Source organism: Capsicum annuum, chromosome 2 (assembly GCF_002878395.1).
Source record: "Capsicum annuum cultivar UCD-10X-F1 chromosome 2, UCD10Xv1.1, whole genome shotgun sequence".
Taxonomy (NCBI): Eukaryota; Viridiplantae; Streptophyta; class Magnoliopsida; order Solanales; family Solanaceae; genus Capsicum; species Capsicum annuum.
In genome coordinates, this window is record NC_061112.1 from 129,424,896 (window position 1) to 129,441,127 (window position 16,232).

The 16,232-nt window shown below is 34.4% G+C and overlaps 1 protein-coding gene across 1 annotated transcript; it reads left to right on the forward strand.

The window, feature by feature from the left end:
- The first annotated feature begins 7,134 nt into the window (after nucleotides 1–7,134).
- Nucleotides 7,135–15,979, forward strand: LOC107858033 (DNA-directed RNA polymerase II subunit RPB2). Its single transcript, XM_047406948.1, has 19 exons — nucleotides 7,135–7,605; nucleotides 9,919–10,140; nucleotides 10,236–10,526; nucleotides 10,636–10,833; nucleotides 11,010–11,074; nucleotides 11,163–11,249; nucleotides 11,370–11,490; nucleotides 11,579–11,623; nucleotides 11,710–11,847; nucleotides 11,935–12,007; nucleotides 12,425–12,501; nucleotides 12,651–12,758; nucleotides 12,889–13,005; nucleotides 13,416–13,571; nucleotides 13,697–13,801; nucleotides 13,881–14,006; nucleotides 14,091–14,168; nucleotides 14,257–15,459; nucleotides 15,600–15,979. Exons 1-19 carry the CDS (start codon nucleotides 7,312–7,314, stop codon nucleotides 15,717–15,719), a joined length of 3,624 nt encoding a protein of 1,207 aa, XP_047262904.1. The 5' UTR covers nucleotides 7,135–7,311; the 3' UTR covers nucleotides 15,720–15,979.
- Nucleotides 15,980–16,232: the final 253 nt, after the last annotated feature.

Here is a 16,232-nt window from a genome sequence, read left to right on the forward strand (position 1 = left end):
AAAAAAAAAAAAAAAAAAAAAAACGGCTTCGCCTTTCTTCAATTCTCGGAAAAAAAATATGAACATCCCCATATGTTGCGTCATTTCGGAATTTTGGAGTTGAAAATCATTTATCAATTCTATAAAAGTGATGCAATTATTATTTCGAAAAATATTAACTTTTTGAAATTGATTGCTACGATCGCGATGAAATTAAATATTAACGAAGTTCGTAAAAAAATCGAAGTAAAATACACAACAATTTTACATGTATGAGGACAACTTATACATTTAAAAAATAAACTGCAGTAATGTATAATGTCATACTACACATCTAAATTTTTTACCTTAAACATGTATGACCTATATATCTTGACAGAAGGTATAATGAAAATTTGTACAAAAATAAGACTTTCTAATAGTATAATACCACATAAAGCATAAAATGCATCTTATAAGGACTTTTAATGTATAAAATAGTAAAATATATATCTTCAGGCTTATATTATACATTAGAATAAGTATAAGGGCAACTTATACATTTTAAAAATAAACTATAGTAATGTATAATGTCATATTACACATCTAAATTTTTCACTTTAAACATGTATGACCTATAAGCTTGACAGAAGGTATAATGCAAAATTATACAAAAATAAAACTTTTTAATTGTAAAATACAACATAAAACATAACTAATGTAATAAGAACTTCTAATGTATAACATATTGAAAATATATATCAGTAGACTTATATTGTACATTAATCTTCCAAAATAACTAATGTATAATGTTTGATATATTATATCTTATACTTTCAAATAAAAACTTCAAGAATGTATAATGCTACACCATACATATAAAATATTAACATTATGCATTATTTATCTATAAACTTGTCAGAATGTATAATGTAACCTTATACAAAATTCATAGATTATAATTGCATAATTCGACTAAATACAAAAACAGTCTCTTCTATGTATGCAAAAACTTACATTATACATAAATATGTTAAATAAAGTAATGTATAATATATAAAATCTACATCTTTGGACGCGATGACAAGTAATTTTTTTCCATCATAGCAAATCACTTATTCTTTTGAGTAGCCTCGGCGTACAAATTGCAATTATCTTTGCAACCACAAAGCTAGCATGTTTCAACCAAAAAAACAAACATAAAGTTAGACAAAATACTAAAACATATTAAGTAGAATCTTTGAAACATAAAGTTAGATCCAAGAATATTGGAAGAATTTGATATTACAAAATAAAATCTTTGAAAGAGTATTAAAAAAATATAAAATGAAGCAAGATCATTCCTTTTCAAAAATGGAATAATATAAACAAACATTAAATAATCAAATAATTTGGATTTATATTCTTACAGAAGATTGAGTAAGAGATTTCGTTGATTCAATGGTTTAAATAAAAATCATTGTGCTCTGTTCACAAGATTCATTTTTCGTGGCATGTTCCACCCCATTGTGCTCTGCTGCTGATGATAATGGCCCAATTGAAATTTTTCGAAGCTTCTGATAATTCATCGCTATTTTTTTTGCCTTTATTTTCTTAAACAAATTCATGACTTTCTGATTTGGTGAAGTTAAAAAAAAAATCAAAAATTAATGAATGAAATTAATAAGTTCAATTAATGTTTGAAAACTTACAATGGTAAACACTAAGTATGATTGCTTGATTTTAGGCGTGAAAAAAGGGGATTGAAAAATGAAGGATAAAGTGATATGTAATGGGAGAGAAAAAGAGGAAGGAAAAAACGGTCTTTCTTTTTATGTATAATATTAAGGAGAAAGAAATTATCAAATAAAAGAATTTTTATAATTATTTTGAGATTTGTGTAAATACTTTACCAATTTGGGATTTAATTTAATTATATAACTTTAACTTGTGTATATAGATAATTTTCAGAATTTTTATTTTGTCATTCCAACTAAGCATTCTTTATTTTAAACACTTGAGTAGTGTTCTGTCATGTTATTTTGACACCTTCTTGATAATGAACAAAATAAATAAGGAGAGTGTAATACATTTTTTAATAATATGGCAATTGCAACAAATAAAATAATTACACGTCACATATAAAATTTTTAAAAGAAAAAAAAATTCAAATCTTTTTAACACCCCCTCCACCTCCAACACACCCTTGTTTTTCATTTTTCACAGAAACAACCCCACCCCACCCTCTTCAAGAACCATCTCTCCATTGAAATGTGAATTCCACCATTTCCTCAAGAACTCCTTCAATGAAGGTCGAAATTTTTAATTTTAATTTATTCTTAAAATGATTTTTCATTTTTAAATCTTTTTTTCATTGTATTGTTTTTTTAAATCTACCATCACCTTATCCACCATTTTCTTCGAAAAAAATGGATAAAAAGGTGTAAAATGGATTAGCCTACTTCTTTATTAATTAGTCATTTTATCATCAACGACATTATTAATCAGCAAAAGATGTTAAAATGACACAATGGAACATTAGTTTAAGTATTCAAAATGAACAATGACTAGTTGAGGTGTCAAAATGAAAGTTGATGTCAAGTTTAAGAGTTTGACGATGTATTTTATCAAATTAAATTTAAGTTACATAATTCATCTGCATGGTTATATTTTTTTAGCACTATCAGATCACTTTTATTTGTTATTTTATGATGACTTTATCTGTATATTTAATTTAAATGACTTGATAATGTAATATTTTATTCGCTAATAATATATATAACTTAAAGTTCAAACTTTCAATTACAAAATTGGGGTGTCCATTTGAATTATTAGGAAATGGCCGTAGCCGCTTCATGACGTGATGCCGTAATATCTCTAAATTGACCAAACAATAAGTTAATTAATTTCTTATATCATTACAAATTATGTGGACTTAGAATATATGTTTAAGTAAAATTTCAAATAAATTCCCTAACCTCTGCGAAATTAATAATTCATATCCTTCGTTAAAGCTTGCTTACACCTTGTTATTACCCAAACATTGCCTATAGTTTGTATATGCAAAAATGGCTATATATTCACAAAAATGAGTGTTAAAACTGCTATTTATGAAATCCTCTCTATATTTGTCGCAATTGAAAGTAGGTCTATATATTTTCAGACCGTTCCAGAAATGCGGCTAAGTACAATAGATTTTTTGTGATTCGACTTTTCTTTGAACCGTCACATAAGTGGACCTTTCATCTCTTAAATTCGTTTTTAGTACGCATTGCATTTGATTGAAGAGATCAGTACATTTCTATACAATTTGAGATTGGGAGATTTGGTTGGAAGTGGTCCCTTAGTCCAATCTAAGATGCACGAAAGCCCAATGGGTAACAAATGCAAACTGGAAAGGCCCATCAAGCCCATTTTCCCTGCTGCTGAAATAAAGTGTTTTAAGTTTACCTAGGAAGTAAGAATCATTATGTCAGAAATTTCTGATTATATATCTTTTATACTATTATCGATTGACAGAGCGGAACGATTAGAAAAACATGTTAAATTAGAAAGCCATATAATAGTTGATAATTATCTTGTACGGTTCGGGAGTAATCGATATACTCCGATTAGTAAAGAAAAAATCTTTGACCGAATAAAAATATTCTCGTTGTTATTTAAAGATTCAGAAATACCCATCTCAACTAATGATCATGCAAGTGGTAAAAAGATATACAGTTTATCCATGTCTACGTGAATTTTGTCAGGATTTTCTTTTTTATTCAATTTTATCAATTTAACCGTTTGGTACGCGTTATTGGAAGAATTTTACTCTCTAAAGCTTTCTACTCATTTCTTATTCCTTTTTTTTCACCCAAAATAAGGAAGAAGACAATTGAATTTCTGACAAATGAAAAGTTGCCAGAATTTTTTCCACATCAAATGTGTGTTAGTAGAGGGGGATATTTTTGAATCTTTGATTTACGATGATGGCTTTGTTAATCGAATAATACAAGGAGGATAAATTTTTAAAAAAATCAATAATAAAGAGGTTAAGCTGACCCTCTTTCCATGTTTTAATTAGCAGGAATATCATAACGACTAATCATTCGAGTCTTTTCTTTTTGTTTAACCATTTGATATCTAAAATATACTGATCTAAAATAATTTGAAAAATCAATCAGATGCAACATAAACTCTTGATATGAAATAGAGGTTCATAAAAAATAAATAAATTTTTTTTTGTCTAAGTTAGCTTAGACTAGAAGTTTCATACAATTCATTAAAACAACTAATAACATTCCCACATAAATCACCAACATGAGTTGGGGTGTAGTGGTGGGACTATTCTACGTTTGGTCAGAGGTCTCAAGTCCTGAGTACGAAGAAAATTCTGTTGGGAGTGTCATCCCTAAATGAATTCTGCAGTGCGCAATCCAGATTAATCAAGACTCCAATACAAATACCAAACATCGGATGGAAAAAAAAATTGTACATAAATCACATCATCATCACAAAACATCAATAGATTGTCAATAAAATCAATTTGTATTTGTTCAATTTATCACATGTGATAGTTGAAGTTGGATATAGTTGTAAGAACCTATTCAAATACTTCATAACAAAGACAAATAAATATGAAGATATAAGTATCTCTTTATCTCAAATCACTTTTATTCTTAAGTAATTTTATCATTTAATAGCATAGAATAATGATAAAGATGTAACTGAAAAAATAATAAGTCTACCTAGATTTTGTTAAAATGAATAAATCAAAGGGAGTACTTAATTATGAATTTTCGTAAATTTATCATATATTTCTTCTATATGTATATCGTGATTTTTGTTGAGATTTACCATTCAAGTCAAGAACAAAAGACTTTGATACCAATTAATGCCTTATCATGAAAATGAGTCAATTTAAGAGGTTAGTCGAGGAAAGGAAAAGTAAAAATAGAATTAATCGAAAAGATTAGTTCAATGGAAGGAAAAATATTCTGAGTAAGAAGAGAATTGTGTTGAACATGAATGAATGAATAGAATCCTTACACAATTGAGAATTTATAGATGTAAGTTAAGACTAATTATTATAACCGTTAATCTAACTAACTCACTCTAACTACCGACTAATAAATGAAAAGGAACTCGATTACTGTAGCTACGGTGTTAACTGTATTGCTACAGCATTTAACCAAAATTTAAATTTTCTAACAACTAATTAATTGACTTTTATTTTCCACATCAGCTATCTGATCATCTCCTATTTTCTTAAACTTGTATTGCTTATACTATCATTGATTGATAGAGCGGAACGATCAGAAAGAAGAAGTTAAGTCAAAAAAACGTATGATAGGTGATACCTATTTTGTATGATTTGGGGGTAATCGACGTACTCCAAAGGGGAAGGGGGGATGAAGAGAGGAATCTCTAGCCGAATAAAAATATTCTTGTCATTGTCTAAAAGTTCAAAAATACCCCTCTCGCCTAATGATCATGCAAGTGAAAAAATTCTACAGTTTATCCACGTGAAATTCACTAGAAATTCACTTTTTTTTTTTCTAAGGTCCAATTTGACCCTTTAGTACTCGCTCTAGTACTCGCTTAAATTCTTTTCATTTCTTGTTCTTTTTTCTTTTTCACTCCAAACAAGAGAAGAAGGTAATTGAGTTTTTGACAAGTGTAGAATTATTGATTTTTTTTTTCAATGTCAGATGTCTATAGAGTGATATTTTTGAACATTCATATAACAAGGCTCGATCTACAGGGAACAAAACAAGCTAGTTGATGGCCTGGCAAAAAAAGTCATCTCTACCGCACTACCATCCAGTTTATTTCATAGTACTTCGGTTATGATACTGTATCCACTTTTTGATCACCTCCTCAAGATTTGATGAAGTTTTTGCAGGCTGATATGCGAGGAGTTTTTGCTACTAGATGTGTCAAATCTGCAACAGCTTTGTCGCCTAGCTTCTCTGTTAATACTCCTACTAGTTCTATGAATGGATGGTCTGTAAATATTGCACTATGTGCAGATACTACGATGATTTTGTTATTGAAATAGTACACAAGGATAAATTTAATTTTTTAATAATAATAAGGTTAATTTGATTCCTTTTTGATATTTTAATTAGCAGGAGTATCATAATGACCAGTGATATTCATAAGATCGACTTATCTCAATTAAGTAATTGTCAATTTTGTGACAATGACTAGCATTTTAGTATTATTTATATTTATATTTTCATTTTACGTTCTAATTTTTTCTCTTTTATTTGACCATTCGATATCTACATTATACTAATTTAATAATTTGAAAAATTAATAAGATGTCACATAAACTCTTGATATATAATAGATGTTGTTCTGAAATATAAAACTTTGTCTAAGTTAGGTTAGACTAAAGACTTTATATAGTACCAACATTTATACATAAATCACATCTCTTCCCCAAAAATCAATGGATCATCAACAAAATTCAATTTGTATTAGTCCAATTTATTATATATAATAATTGAAATTGGATACAATTATAAGAATTTATTTAAGTACTTCATAACACAGACAAATAAGTATGAAAATATCATATATCCTTATCTCAAATCTCTTTTATTGTTAAATGATTTAATATGCATACCATTTAGTAGTGTAGAAACAATGACAAAGATATAATTAGAAAAATTATAAGTCCACCTAATATTTGCTAAAATAGATAAATAAAAGAAATACTTAATTAGTACTAATTCACATGACTGTCATTATAGTTTTATCATTTTTGAAATTTAGTGAGGGCGAAACATGTACAACTTCCAAATACATATTTATTTGGATAATAAAATATCCATCCCACAATATTTTCCCTTATAAAATTTACAAAACCAGATTTTCTTTTCAATTATTTGTGAAATTAATATATTAATTGTTTTTCTTTCTTATTTGATGTTCCGTATCTGTATTAAGTCTGACTAAATTTAAATTCGCATAGAGCACTTTCTAATTAAGACAATTTTGTATTCAAAATGATTCGAATCTAAAATTTCTAATTAAGGATGACGGAGTACTAGTCCGAGATATCCGGTAAATCAATTTTTTGTTTACAAAAAATAAAACCAAGAAAAAAGAAAAAAAGAAAAAAAAAAAAAAACCCGCCTCCCAGATGACGGTTTGACCTATTTGTCCTCCAAGGACTAAAAAGTAAATATAAAAGCTCTCCTTCCGCTCATTCTTGTTTCTTCTCTTCGCCTCTCCTCTTTTTCCCTTTGGACTTGGCGAGAAAATCAGTCTTCGAACACTAAACAAACAAGATCTGGACTACAATTTCGTTGGGATTTTGAAACTGTTAAAAAACGAACTGAAATTCACACTGTAAAAAAGGAAGGGAAAAAAGTATACAGAATGGATATGGAGGAAGAGTATGAACCGCAATATAATGTTGTTGATGTTGATGGGGATGATGATGTTGATGGTGATGGTTATGGTGAGGGGGATGAAGAAGAGGAGATAACACAGGAAGATGCATGGGCGGTTATTAGTGCTTACTTTGAAGAGAAGGGACTTGTTCGTCAACAACTTGATTCTTTTGATGAGTTTATTCAGAATACTATGCAGGAAATTGTTGATGAATCTGCTGATATTGAGATCCGTCCCGAATCTCAGCATAACCCTGGTCACCAATCTGACTTCGCTGAGGTCCGATTTTACTTTTCGACTATTTTGAACTGAGAGTTATACAGGGATTTTTAGAGTTAATGGAATGGTGTGGAGTTTTGTGTTGTTTTGTTTTGGATTGGGTGATCTATGTTTGATGGAAATTGGATTGTCTGTTTGTTCAGTGCAACTCAACTGGGCATTAGGTTTTGCTTAGGGTTTTATTGAGGGAAGTGTCTTCTGAACAAACTGACCAAAATTGGAAAAAGATATACTACGTAGAGGACTAACTCAATACGTGAAAGAATATGGTTGGATTTTGCAAGCTGTTCTAACCTTTGCTATGTTATTGGATATGGGACTGTGCGTTCAGCAATAAGGCATTAGGGTTTTTGGGGGTTTGTTGAAGCAAGTTAGAAGTAGAAAGTCTTTGTCAAGTTTAAACTTTCGTGGAGGAAGTGTCTTCTGAACTAATTGATAAAAATTGGAAAAGATATACTAATAAGTAGATGGGCTCAAGCCGCGGAAACAGCCTCTTGCAGAAACGCAGGGTAAGGCTGCATTTCCTTGGACCGCACATAGTTGGAGCTTTAGTGCACCGGGCTGCCCTTTTTATAAATTATGTAGAGGACTAACAAGTCTATGAAAGAACATGAAAAAACAGTTTGGGTCATTGAAGTAGAAGAAGATGGTTGGATTCTGCAATCTGTTTCTGACCACTGATGTTCTATTGGATTGTGAGTGTGTTGGTTCAGCTCATATAAGGCATTAGGGTTTTTGGGGGGTCTGTTGAAACGAGTAAGAACTAGGAGAGCACTTATTTTGCAGGAAGTTTAAAGTCTTTATCATGGTTGATTGTAGTAATAGATTTGAACTCTGTGGTCTATGTTGATGAGGCTAGTTGCAGTTGAATTTTGTGGTATTAACTATTGGATTCTTTCTAACTAGTTAGCAAAAAGTGCAGTTTAACTATATCCAATTTGGAGCATCTGTGCTGTTACTTGCATTTATTTTTTCAATATCATGTAGCGTTGAGACTGGGAGGGTGGCACACATTAATGTTAGGTGGGATTATCTTACCAAGCTAATGGAGGAAGTTCTTTTGGTTAATACTAGAACTCCTTACTCATAACTCATATGAAGTAGTTTCAATATTAGCATGTGTACTGATTGGCACAGTGGGGGGAGCAATCTATTAACAACTTTTTGAGTTGTGTGCTGGTTTTGAGGGCATGCATTTACGTGCCATTGCGTCATATTGGAATTGGGTGGTTGGTTTGGTGTGTGTGGGTTTTTTTGGGGCGGCAAGAAGTAAGGTTATACTGAAAACATTGGGGTTTTAAGAAAAATGTTTATAGAAAAACTTGTTCCGTTTAAGTATGGTTGGAAGTTGAAGCATAGCCAGATACTGTAAGTTTAATGGTTATCACCTATGTTGTTCGGACTCTTTGAAAATGTCAGCGGGTGCGTGTCGGATTCTCCAAAAGTAGTGTATTTTTGGAGAATCCAACACGGGTGCGGCATTGAAAGGGAAGAGTCTGTGCAACTTAGCTTATCACTCTGCACAACTTAGGTTATCACAGCCCCTGGAGAAAGGACCACGTTCAGGAGTTTTATGGTAATCACTGTTCCTGGCGAAAGAACCATGTTCAGGAGCTTTTAAGCATTCAAATATTAATGTTTAATGAAACGAGAGTAAACTGTTTTTGCTGCATGACATCTGCTTGGTTCTGGAGAATCAGTAGAAAGTTCTGATAGTAGCTATAACTTTTTGAAGGTGTAGGGTTGTTACTTGGCTTTGGCACTTTAAGAACATAAAATGTTTAGCTAGCGTTCTCTGTCAAAACTCAACAAAAGGAAGTGTGGTTAGTGTTGGTAACCATTATTTATATATTTGTTCTTTGTTTCTGAAAATCCTTTGGAATGCTGGAAACGTAGCGAAAAATTGTGTGGCAGTGTATCCAAGATATCTCTATGTTACGTTAGTAGTAGGTTAAATAATTAATTTTACGCTGGTTAATTTTTTTTTTTTTTAACAACAAAATCATTTAACACTGTTTAATGAAGCTTATTGTACGTGGATGTATTTCTTTAACTCTCAACTTTTTGATAATGAGTGAATGTTTTCCTGGTTGAGATAAGGTACAGCCAGTACTAGCTAATTGCAAACCATGGTGGTGAAACTTGTGATCTGTGACCTAGATGCAATATATCCTCTGCTAGTAAACAATTAGTGTGTCCAAAACATGTATAGTACAGTTATATCTCTTATGTCAAAGGTTTTGAACAAAGACTACACTTTATTAATCAGTTTTGAACAAAGACTACACTTTATTAATCATTCTTTCTGTGCAGACTATCTACAAAATCAATTTTGGTCAGATTTATTTGAGTAAGCCAATGATGACAGAGTCAGATGGTGAAACTGCTACCTTATTTCCAAAGGCTGCAAGGTTGAGGAATCTCACATATTCCGCACCTTTATACGTGGATGTATCAAAACGAGTCATCAAGAAAGGGCATGATGGTGAAGAAGTTACTGAAACTCAGGACTTCACAAAAGTCTTTATTGGAAAGGTAAATATATGGTAGCTTTGGATCCGTATTTGATATGACAAGAGGTTTGTTGACATTGTTATTAATGATCAAACTTGTTTCATCTTCACTTACAGGTTCCTATAATGCTGCGGTCAAGTTACTGCACATTATTTCAAAATTCTGAGAAGGATCTAACTGAGCTTGGAGAATGTCCATTAGATCAAGGCGGGTATTTCATTATAAATGGAAGTGAAAAGGTCCTAATCGCTCAGGAGAAGATGAGCACGAACCATGTGTACGTCTTTAAGAAGAGGCAACCTAATAAGTATGCCTTTGTTGCGGAAGTGAGGTCAATGGCAGAATCTCAAAACCGCCCGCCAAGTGCTATGTTTGTGCGGATGCTCTCAAGGACTAGTGCGAAAGGGGTAATAGACACTGCCTGAGACAAGAAATTTCATTCCTCTTTAGTTGTTGTTTGTTTCAATTCGTTTAACTTAAATATCTAATTGTTCTCTGTTGCTTTTTATACTGTAGGGTTCCTCGGGCCAATACATTCGGGCAACACTTCCATATATCCGTACAGAGATTCCTATCATTATCGTGTTTCGTGCTCTAGGTTTTGTTGCTGATAAGGATATATTGGAACATATTTGTTACGATTTCAATGATACTCAAATGATGGAGTTGTTACGTCCGTCGTTGGAAGAAGCTTTTGTCATACAAAATCAACAGGTACTTCTATTGCTGCTCGTGGTTCTTCCAATTGACCTGTCCAAGCTCTTTCTTTTCCTTGATGATGTTGCTAAAATAGAAGGCTTATTTGACGATGGGCTATCTTGATTCTGTCTATTGTTGTTCGATGCTGTTCTCTTCCTTGAGTTTGTTCCTTAATTGTGTGATTTTGGCAGGTTGCTCTTGATTACATTGGAAAGAGAGGGGCTACAGTTGGTGTTACAAAGGAAAAGAGGATAAAGTATGTATACTGAAGCTGCCTAAACATCTGGCTGTTCTTATGACTTTTTGAAGCATGTGAATAAATGCTCTCAATCAATATTTTGCAGGTATGCCAAAGAAATTCTTCAGAAAGAAATGCTTCCTCATGTTGGGATTGGAGAGTATTGTGAAACAAAGAAAGCTTATTATTTTGGGTAGGGCGTCCTTTTGCTGTATTACCATATTTTAAAAAGAAACAACACATTAGTTATTTTCCCCTTTATTATAGTTAGTAGTTGACATGGTTCTCAGGATCTTGAACCTCCTCATTTCAGGTATATTATCCACCGGCTTCTGTTATGTGCCCTTGGCCGAAGGGCCGAGGATGATAGGGATCATTATGGAAATAAGAGACTGGATCTTGCTGGTCCTTTGCTCGGTGGGCTGTTTCGGATGGTAGGTTTGTTCTTAATATAATTTGTTTTAACACTGTTATGCACGTTGCCTCTTATCTCTGTTTGTTGGGTTCCGTCTTTCGATGCAGCTCTTTAGAAAGTTGACAAGGGATGTTAGAGGCTATGTGCAGAAGGTAAATGCACAGACCTTTTGTTTAGGGCATCATTGGGTGAATATTTTCTTTGTACAGACTGTTCTTAATGTTTGTGGATCCTTCAGTGTGTTGACAATGGAAAAGATGTAAATCTTCAATTTGCAATCAAAGCTAAAACCATTACCAGTGGGCTGAAATACTCTCTTGCTACTGGAAACTGGGGTCAAGCTAATGCAGCGGGTACAAGAGCTGGTGTTTCACAGGTCAGCTAGCTATTAAGTCGGTCGACAGCAGTATTTGATCGATCTTCTCCTTGGATAAATAAATTTTGAATTTTTGATATGTTCCAGGTGCTGAATCGTCTGACTTATGCATCTACTTTGTCTCACTTGCGAAGGTTGAATTCCCCTATTGGGCGAGAAGGTAATTGACTTTTTCTCTATACCACCATTTTGCTTATGAAATATGTGGTTATACTTTCTGATAGTATTTTGATGTTCGTTTCCCACTTGATCAATCATTTGTGACCTTATCTCATGTTAGAAGGGTCTTGGCTAAATCACGTCCCACTTAATCTTTCAAAGAACACACACCAAAGACAATGGAGAAGTTATAATAGGGGTGCGAGGAACTTGGGATTAGTTGGTTTATTTGGAAAGAACAAGTGTTGAGTGCGGATTGGTGGTTAACAGAGAGCCCAAAGCCACTCTCTCCCACCCCTCTATATTCATTAACATGGAATCTTACTCCTGTCAATTATATTTGTTGTTAGTTATTACTAGTTCAGTTTCCTTTTTATCTTTTTCCCTGTTACTTAGATTTAATATGTTTGCTTACCAGGGAAACTGGCCAAACCAAGGCAATTGCATAATTCACAATGGGGAATGATGTGTCCTGCAGAAACACCAGAGGGTCAAGTAAGTGACTGCTCTCTTGTGGAGCTTCTGTTATGCCAGAATGTGGCTAGATCAGCCTCTCCCTTTTTCCCACCCCCAAATACAAACCCGTATAACGCAAATAGAAGTAAGATTCTTTGGAGACTGATTCATCCTTGTGATCTGATTAGGCATGCGGGCTGGTGAAGAATCTGGCTTTAATGGTTTATATAACAGTTGGTTCAGCAGCATATCCAATTTTGGAGTTTCTGGAAGAGTGGGGTACTGAGAACTTTGAGGTGAGCTGAGCTGCTCAGTGTGTCAGGATGTTTGTGGTTCATCTTACTAATGTTCTTTTTTCTTTACTAAATTAAGTGTGATGATGACATGGTCTTCATTGGCTCACCATTGCTTTTCCTGTAAATCTAGGAAATTTCTCCTGCCGTTATTCCACAGGCTACAAAGATCTTTGTCAATGGTACTTGGGTGGGAATTCATCGTGATCCTGACATGTTGGTGAGAACATTGAGACGACTTAGGAGAAGGGTAAGAAACAATCTACACTAATTTACTTGTGCAGTATGAAGCATATAGTTGAGGATGCTAAAAGCCGTATAATTACATTGTTATCCCTTGACAAAAAATAAATTCATAGTGGTCTGGAAAACAGCCATATGAATGTCAGTCCTACATATCTTTGATTTGTTTTACATTGTAGCAGTGCTCCTGTCCAATCATTTTAAACATATGAGCTAGAAGTATGTTTTTCGATAGTACAGAGATCTTGGAATATACTGCTGTGCGTTTTTTGTGCCTTAGACATTGTCTAATTGCTTCTACTGAGTTCTCTGGTCTCACCTCCTAGGGGCCATTTTAAACACTTAATTCTTTTGAATATTATAACGACATTTGGTTTGGTTATTTTGCGTAAGTGTCTTTGTTTCTGATTTATGCAGGTTGACGTCAATACTGAAGTTGGGGTTGTTCGTGATATCCGTTTGAAAGAACTTCGAATTTATACTGACTATGGCAGGTGCAGTCGTCCATTGTTTATTGTGGAAAAGCAAAGGCTGATGATCAAGAAGAAGGATATTCAAACATTGCAGCAACGGGTATGCCAATGGCTCCGTTGCCCCCTTCATCCTATCTTTTGTTGCTTTGATCACACTCAAGGTAGCTTGGAAGTTTGAACTTTTCTCTGCTTCAGGGACTTACATATTCAGTGTTCTTTTTTCAGGAATCACCTGACGAGGGCGGCTGGCACGATCTAGTGGCTAAGGGATACATCGAGTACATCGACACTGAAGAGGAAGAAACAACGATGATTAGCATGACTATAAATGTGAGTCGACTGAGGTCTTCCTATTCTAACAGTGTCTGATTTATGCTGAGATGCTGAAACTATATGTTAATGTTTCCAGGATCTTGTGCAAGCACGCCTTAATCCAGGGGACGCTTATTCTGATACCTATACTCACTGTGAAATTCACCCATCACTAATATTGGGTGTTTGTGCATCAATTATTCCATTTCCGGATCATAATCAGGTGAGTCATGTTCTGCTTGTGACTTCTCTTGTCAAAGTTGCCTCTGATCTTCTAATCTTCTGCGCTTATTTGTTGTTTTATCAGTCTCCCCGTAATACTTATCAGTCAGCTATGGGTAAGCAAGCCATGGGAATTTATGTCACCAACTACCAATTTCGGATGGTAGGTAGCTCTACTTATTTCTCTCCATAATATTTGGGAGGTTTTTGTTTCAATATGTCAAAGCTGACAATTTTTTTCTTTCTGGCAGGACACATTGGCCTATGTGCTTTATTATCCGCAGAAGCCTCTTGTCACGACACGAGCCATGGAACACTTGCATTTTAGGCAACTACCTGCGGGCATCAATGCAATTGTTGCCATTTCCTGCTATTCTGGATACAATCAAGAGGATTCTGTCATTATGAATCAGTCATCGATTGATCGTGGATTTTTCCGATCTCTATTTTTCCGTTCATACAGGGATGAGGAAAAAAAGATGGGGACGTTGGTCAAGGAGGACTTTGGACGTCCTGATAGAGCTACTACCATGGGAATGCGGCATGGTTCATATGATAAGTTGGATGATGATGGCCTTGCACCTCCGGGAACAAGAGTTTCTGGTGAGGATGTTATCATTGGGAAGACAACTCCCATTTCTCAAGATGATGCACAAGGGCAAGCCTCTCGTTATACGAGGAAAGATCACAGTACCAGTCTCCGCCATAGTGAAACTGGAATGGTGGATCAGGTTTTATTAACAACGAATGCTGATGGGCTCAGATTTGTTAAAGTGAGGGTCAGATCTGTCCGTATCCCTCAAATTGGGGACAAGTTTAGCAGTAGACATGGTCAGAAGGGAACAGTAGGCATGACATATACCCAAGAGGATATGCCATGGACCGTAGAAGGCATCACTCCTGATATTATTGTGAATCCTCATGCTATTCCTTCTCGAATGACTATTGGCCAACTGATTGAATGTATTATGGGGAAGGTTGCTGCACACATGGGAAAGGAGGGTGATGCCACTCCCTTTACAGATGTTACTGTGGATAACATCAGCAAAGCTCTGCATAAATGTGGTTACCAGATGCGTGGTTTTGAGACCATGTACAATGGTCATACTGGGCGGCGGCTTACTGCAATGATATTCCTTGGTCCCACATACTACCAGCGGTTGAAGCATATGGTTGATGACAAGATTCATTCTAGAGGCAGAGGCCCTGTGCAAATCCTCACAAGGCAGCCTGCGGAAGGTCGGTCCCGTGATGGTGGTCTTCGTTTTGGAGAGATGGAGCGAGATTGTATGATTGCTCACGGTGCTGCTCATTTTCTGAAAGAGCGTTTATTCGATCAAAGCGACGCCTACAGGGTTCATGTTTGTGAACGCTGTGGGCTGATCGCCATTGCTAACCTCAAGAAGAATTCTTTTGAATGCAGAGGTTGCAAAAACAAGACTGACATCGTCCAGGTAAACATTCTCTCACCGCCCTACTTTTGCACCCCCAATACGAATATTATACATATGCACTGGGTCAGGGACACCTCACATGCCAAACAGTAGTTCTTATCTGTTGTCTTGAAGCTCAAAGATTTCTTCTGTTGGTGCAGGTTCATATTCCCTATGCATGCAAATTGCTTTTCCAGGAGCTAATGGCTATGGCTATAGCTCCAAGAATGCTTACCAAGGATGTCAAGCAAGCCAAAGATCAAAAGAAGAAAGGAGCTTGATTAATTTTGTCCATACTGAGAAAAAAGTTGCCTACTATATAAGGTTTAAGGTCTAATTTTACCAGGAGTCGGTTTTGCATCCCAGAATATGAGGATCTACTTGTTATTGTAGTTATAACGTATGTCATCTAGATCTCATGAGAACAACACCCTTATGAAACCTCTTTTACGTAGAGCCATCTGTCAAGGAGATGCGGTTTGAGAGTAACTCTCTCGTGTAAAATACAACATTTATATATCTGAACTCTGTGTTCGAAAAATTCCTTCTTTTTTCCGGTAGGACGAGGCTCTTTGGTAGTCTTGCATCAAAATTTCATAAGCTGGAAGTTTCTCAGTTTTCACAATGAGAAATGGGTGCAGCTCTTTTGCTTCTGATCCCTTTTTAATGCTCAACAGCCCTGTAATTGAAGTCCAGAGGTGTTTTTAACAGCTGCTCAAGAATGTATTTCTAATTTACATTTTTACACAATGAAAAAGATTTGAGTTAAACCATGTATTATCCATGATATAGTG

Coding starts and splice junctions, on each gene's coding strand:
- LOC107858033 (XM_047406948.1), top strand. CDS start 7,312: ATGGATATGGAGGAAGAGTATGAACCGCAATATAATGTTGTTGATGTT. Junction 10,527..10,635: donor CAAGGACTAGTGCGAAAGGG/GTAATAGACACT, acceptor TTTATACTGTAG/GGTTCCTCGGGCCAATACAT. Junction 14,007..14,090: donor CATTTCCGGATCATAATCAG/GTGAGTCATGTT, acceptor TTGTTTTATCAG/TCTCCCCGTAATACTTATCA.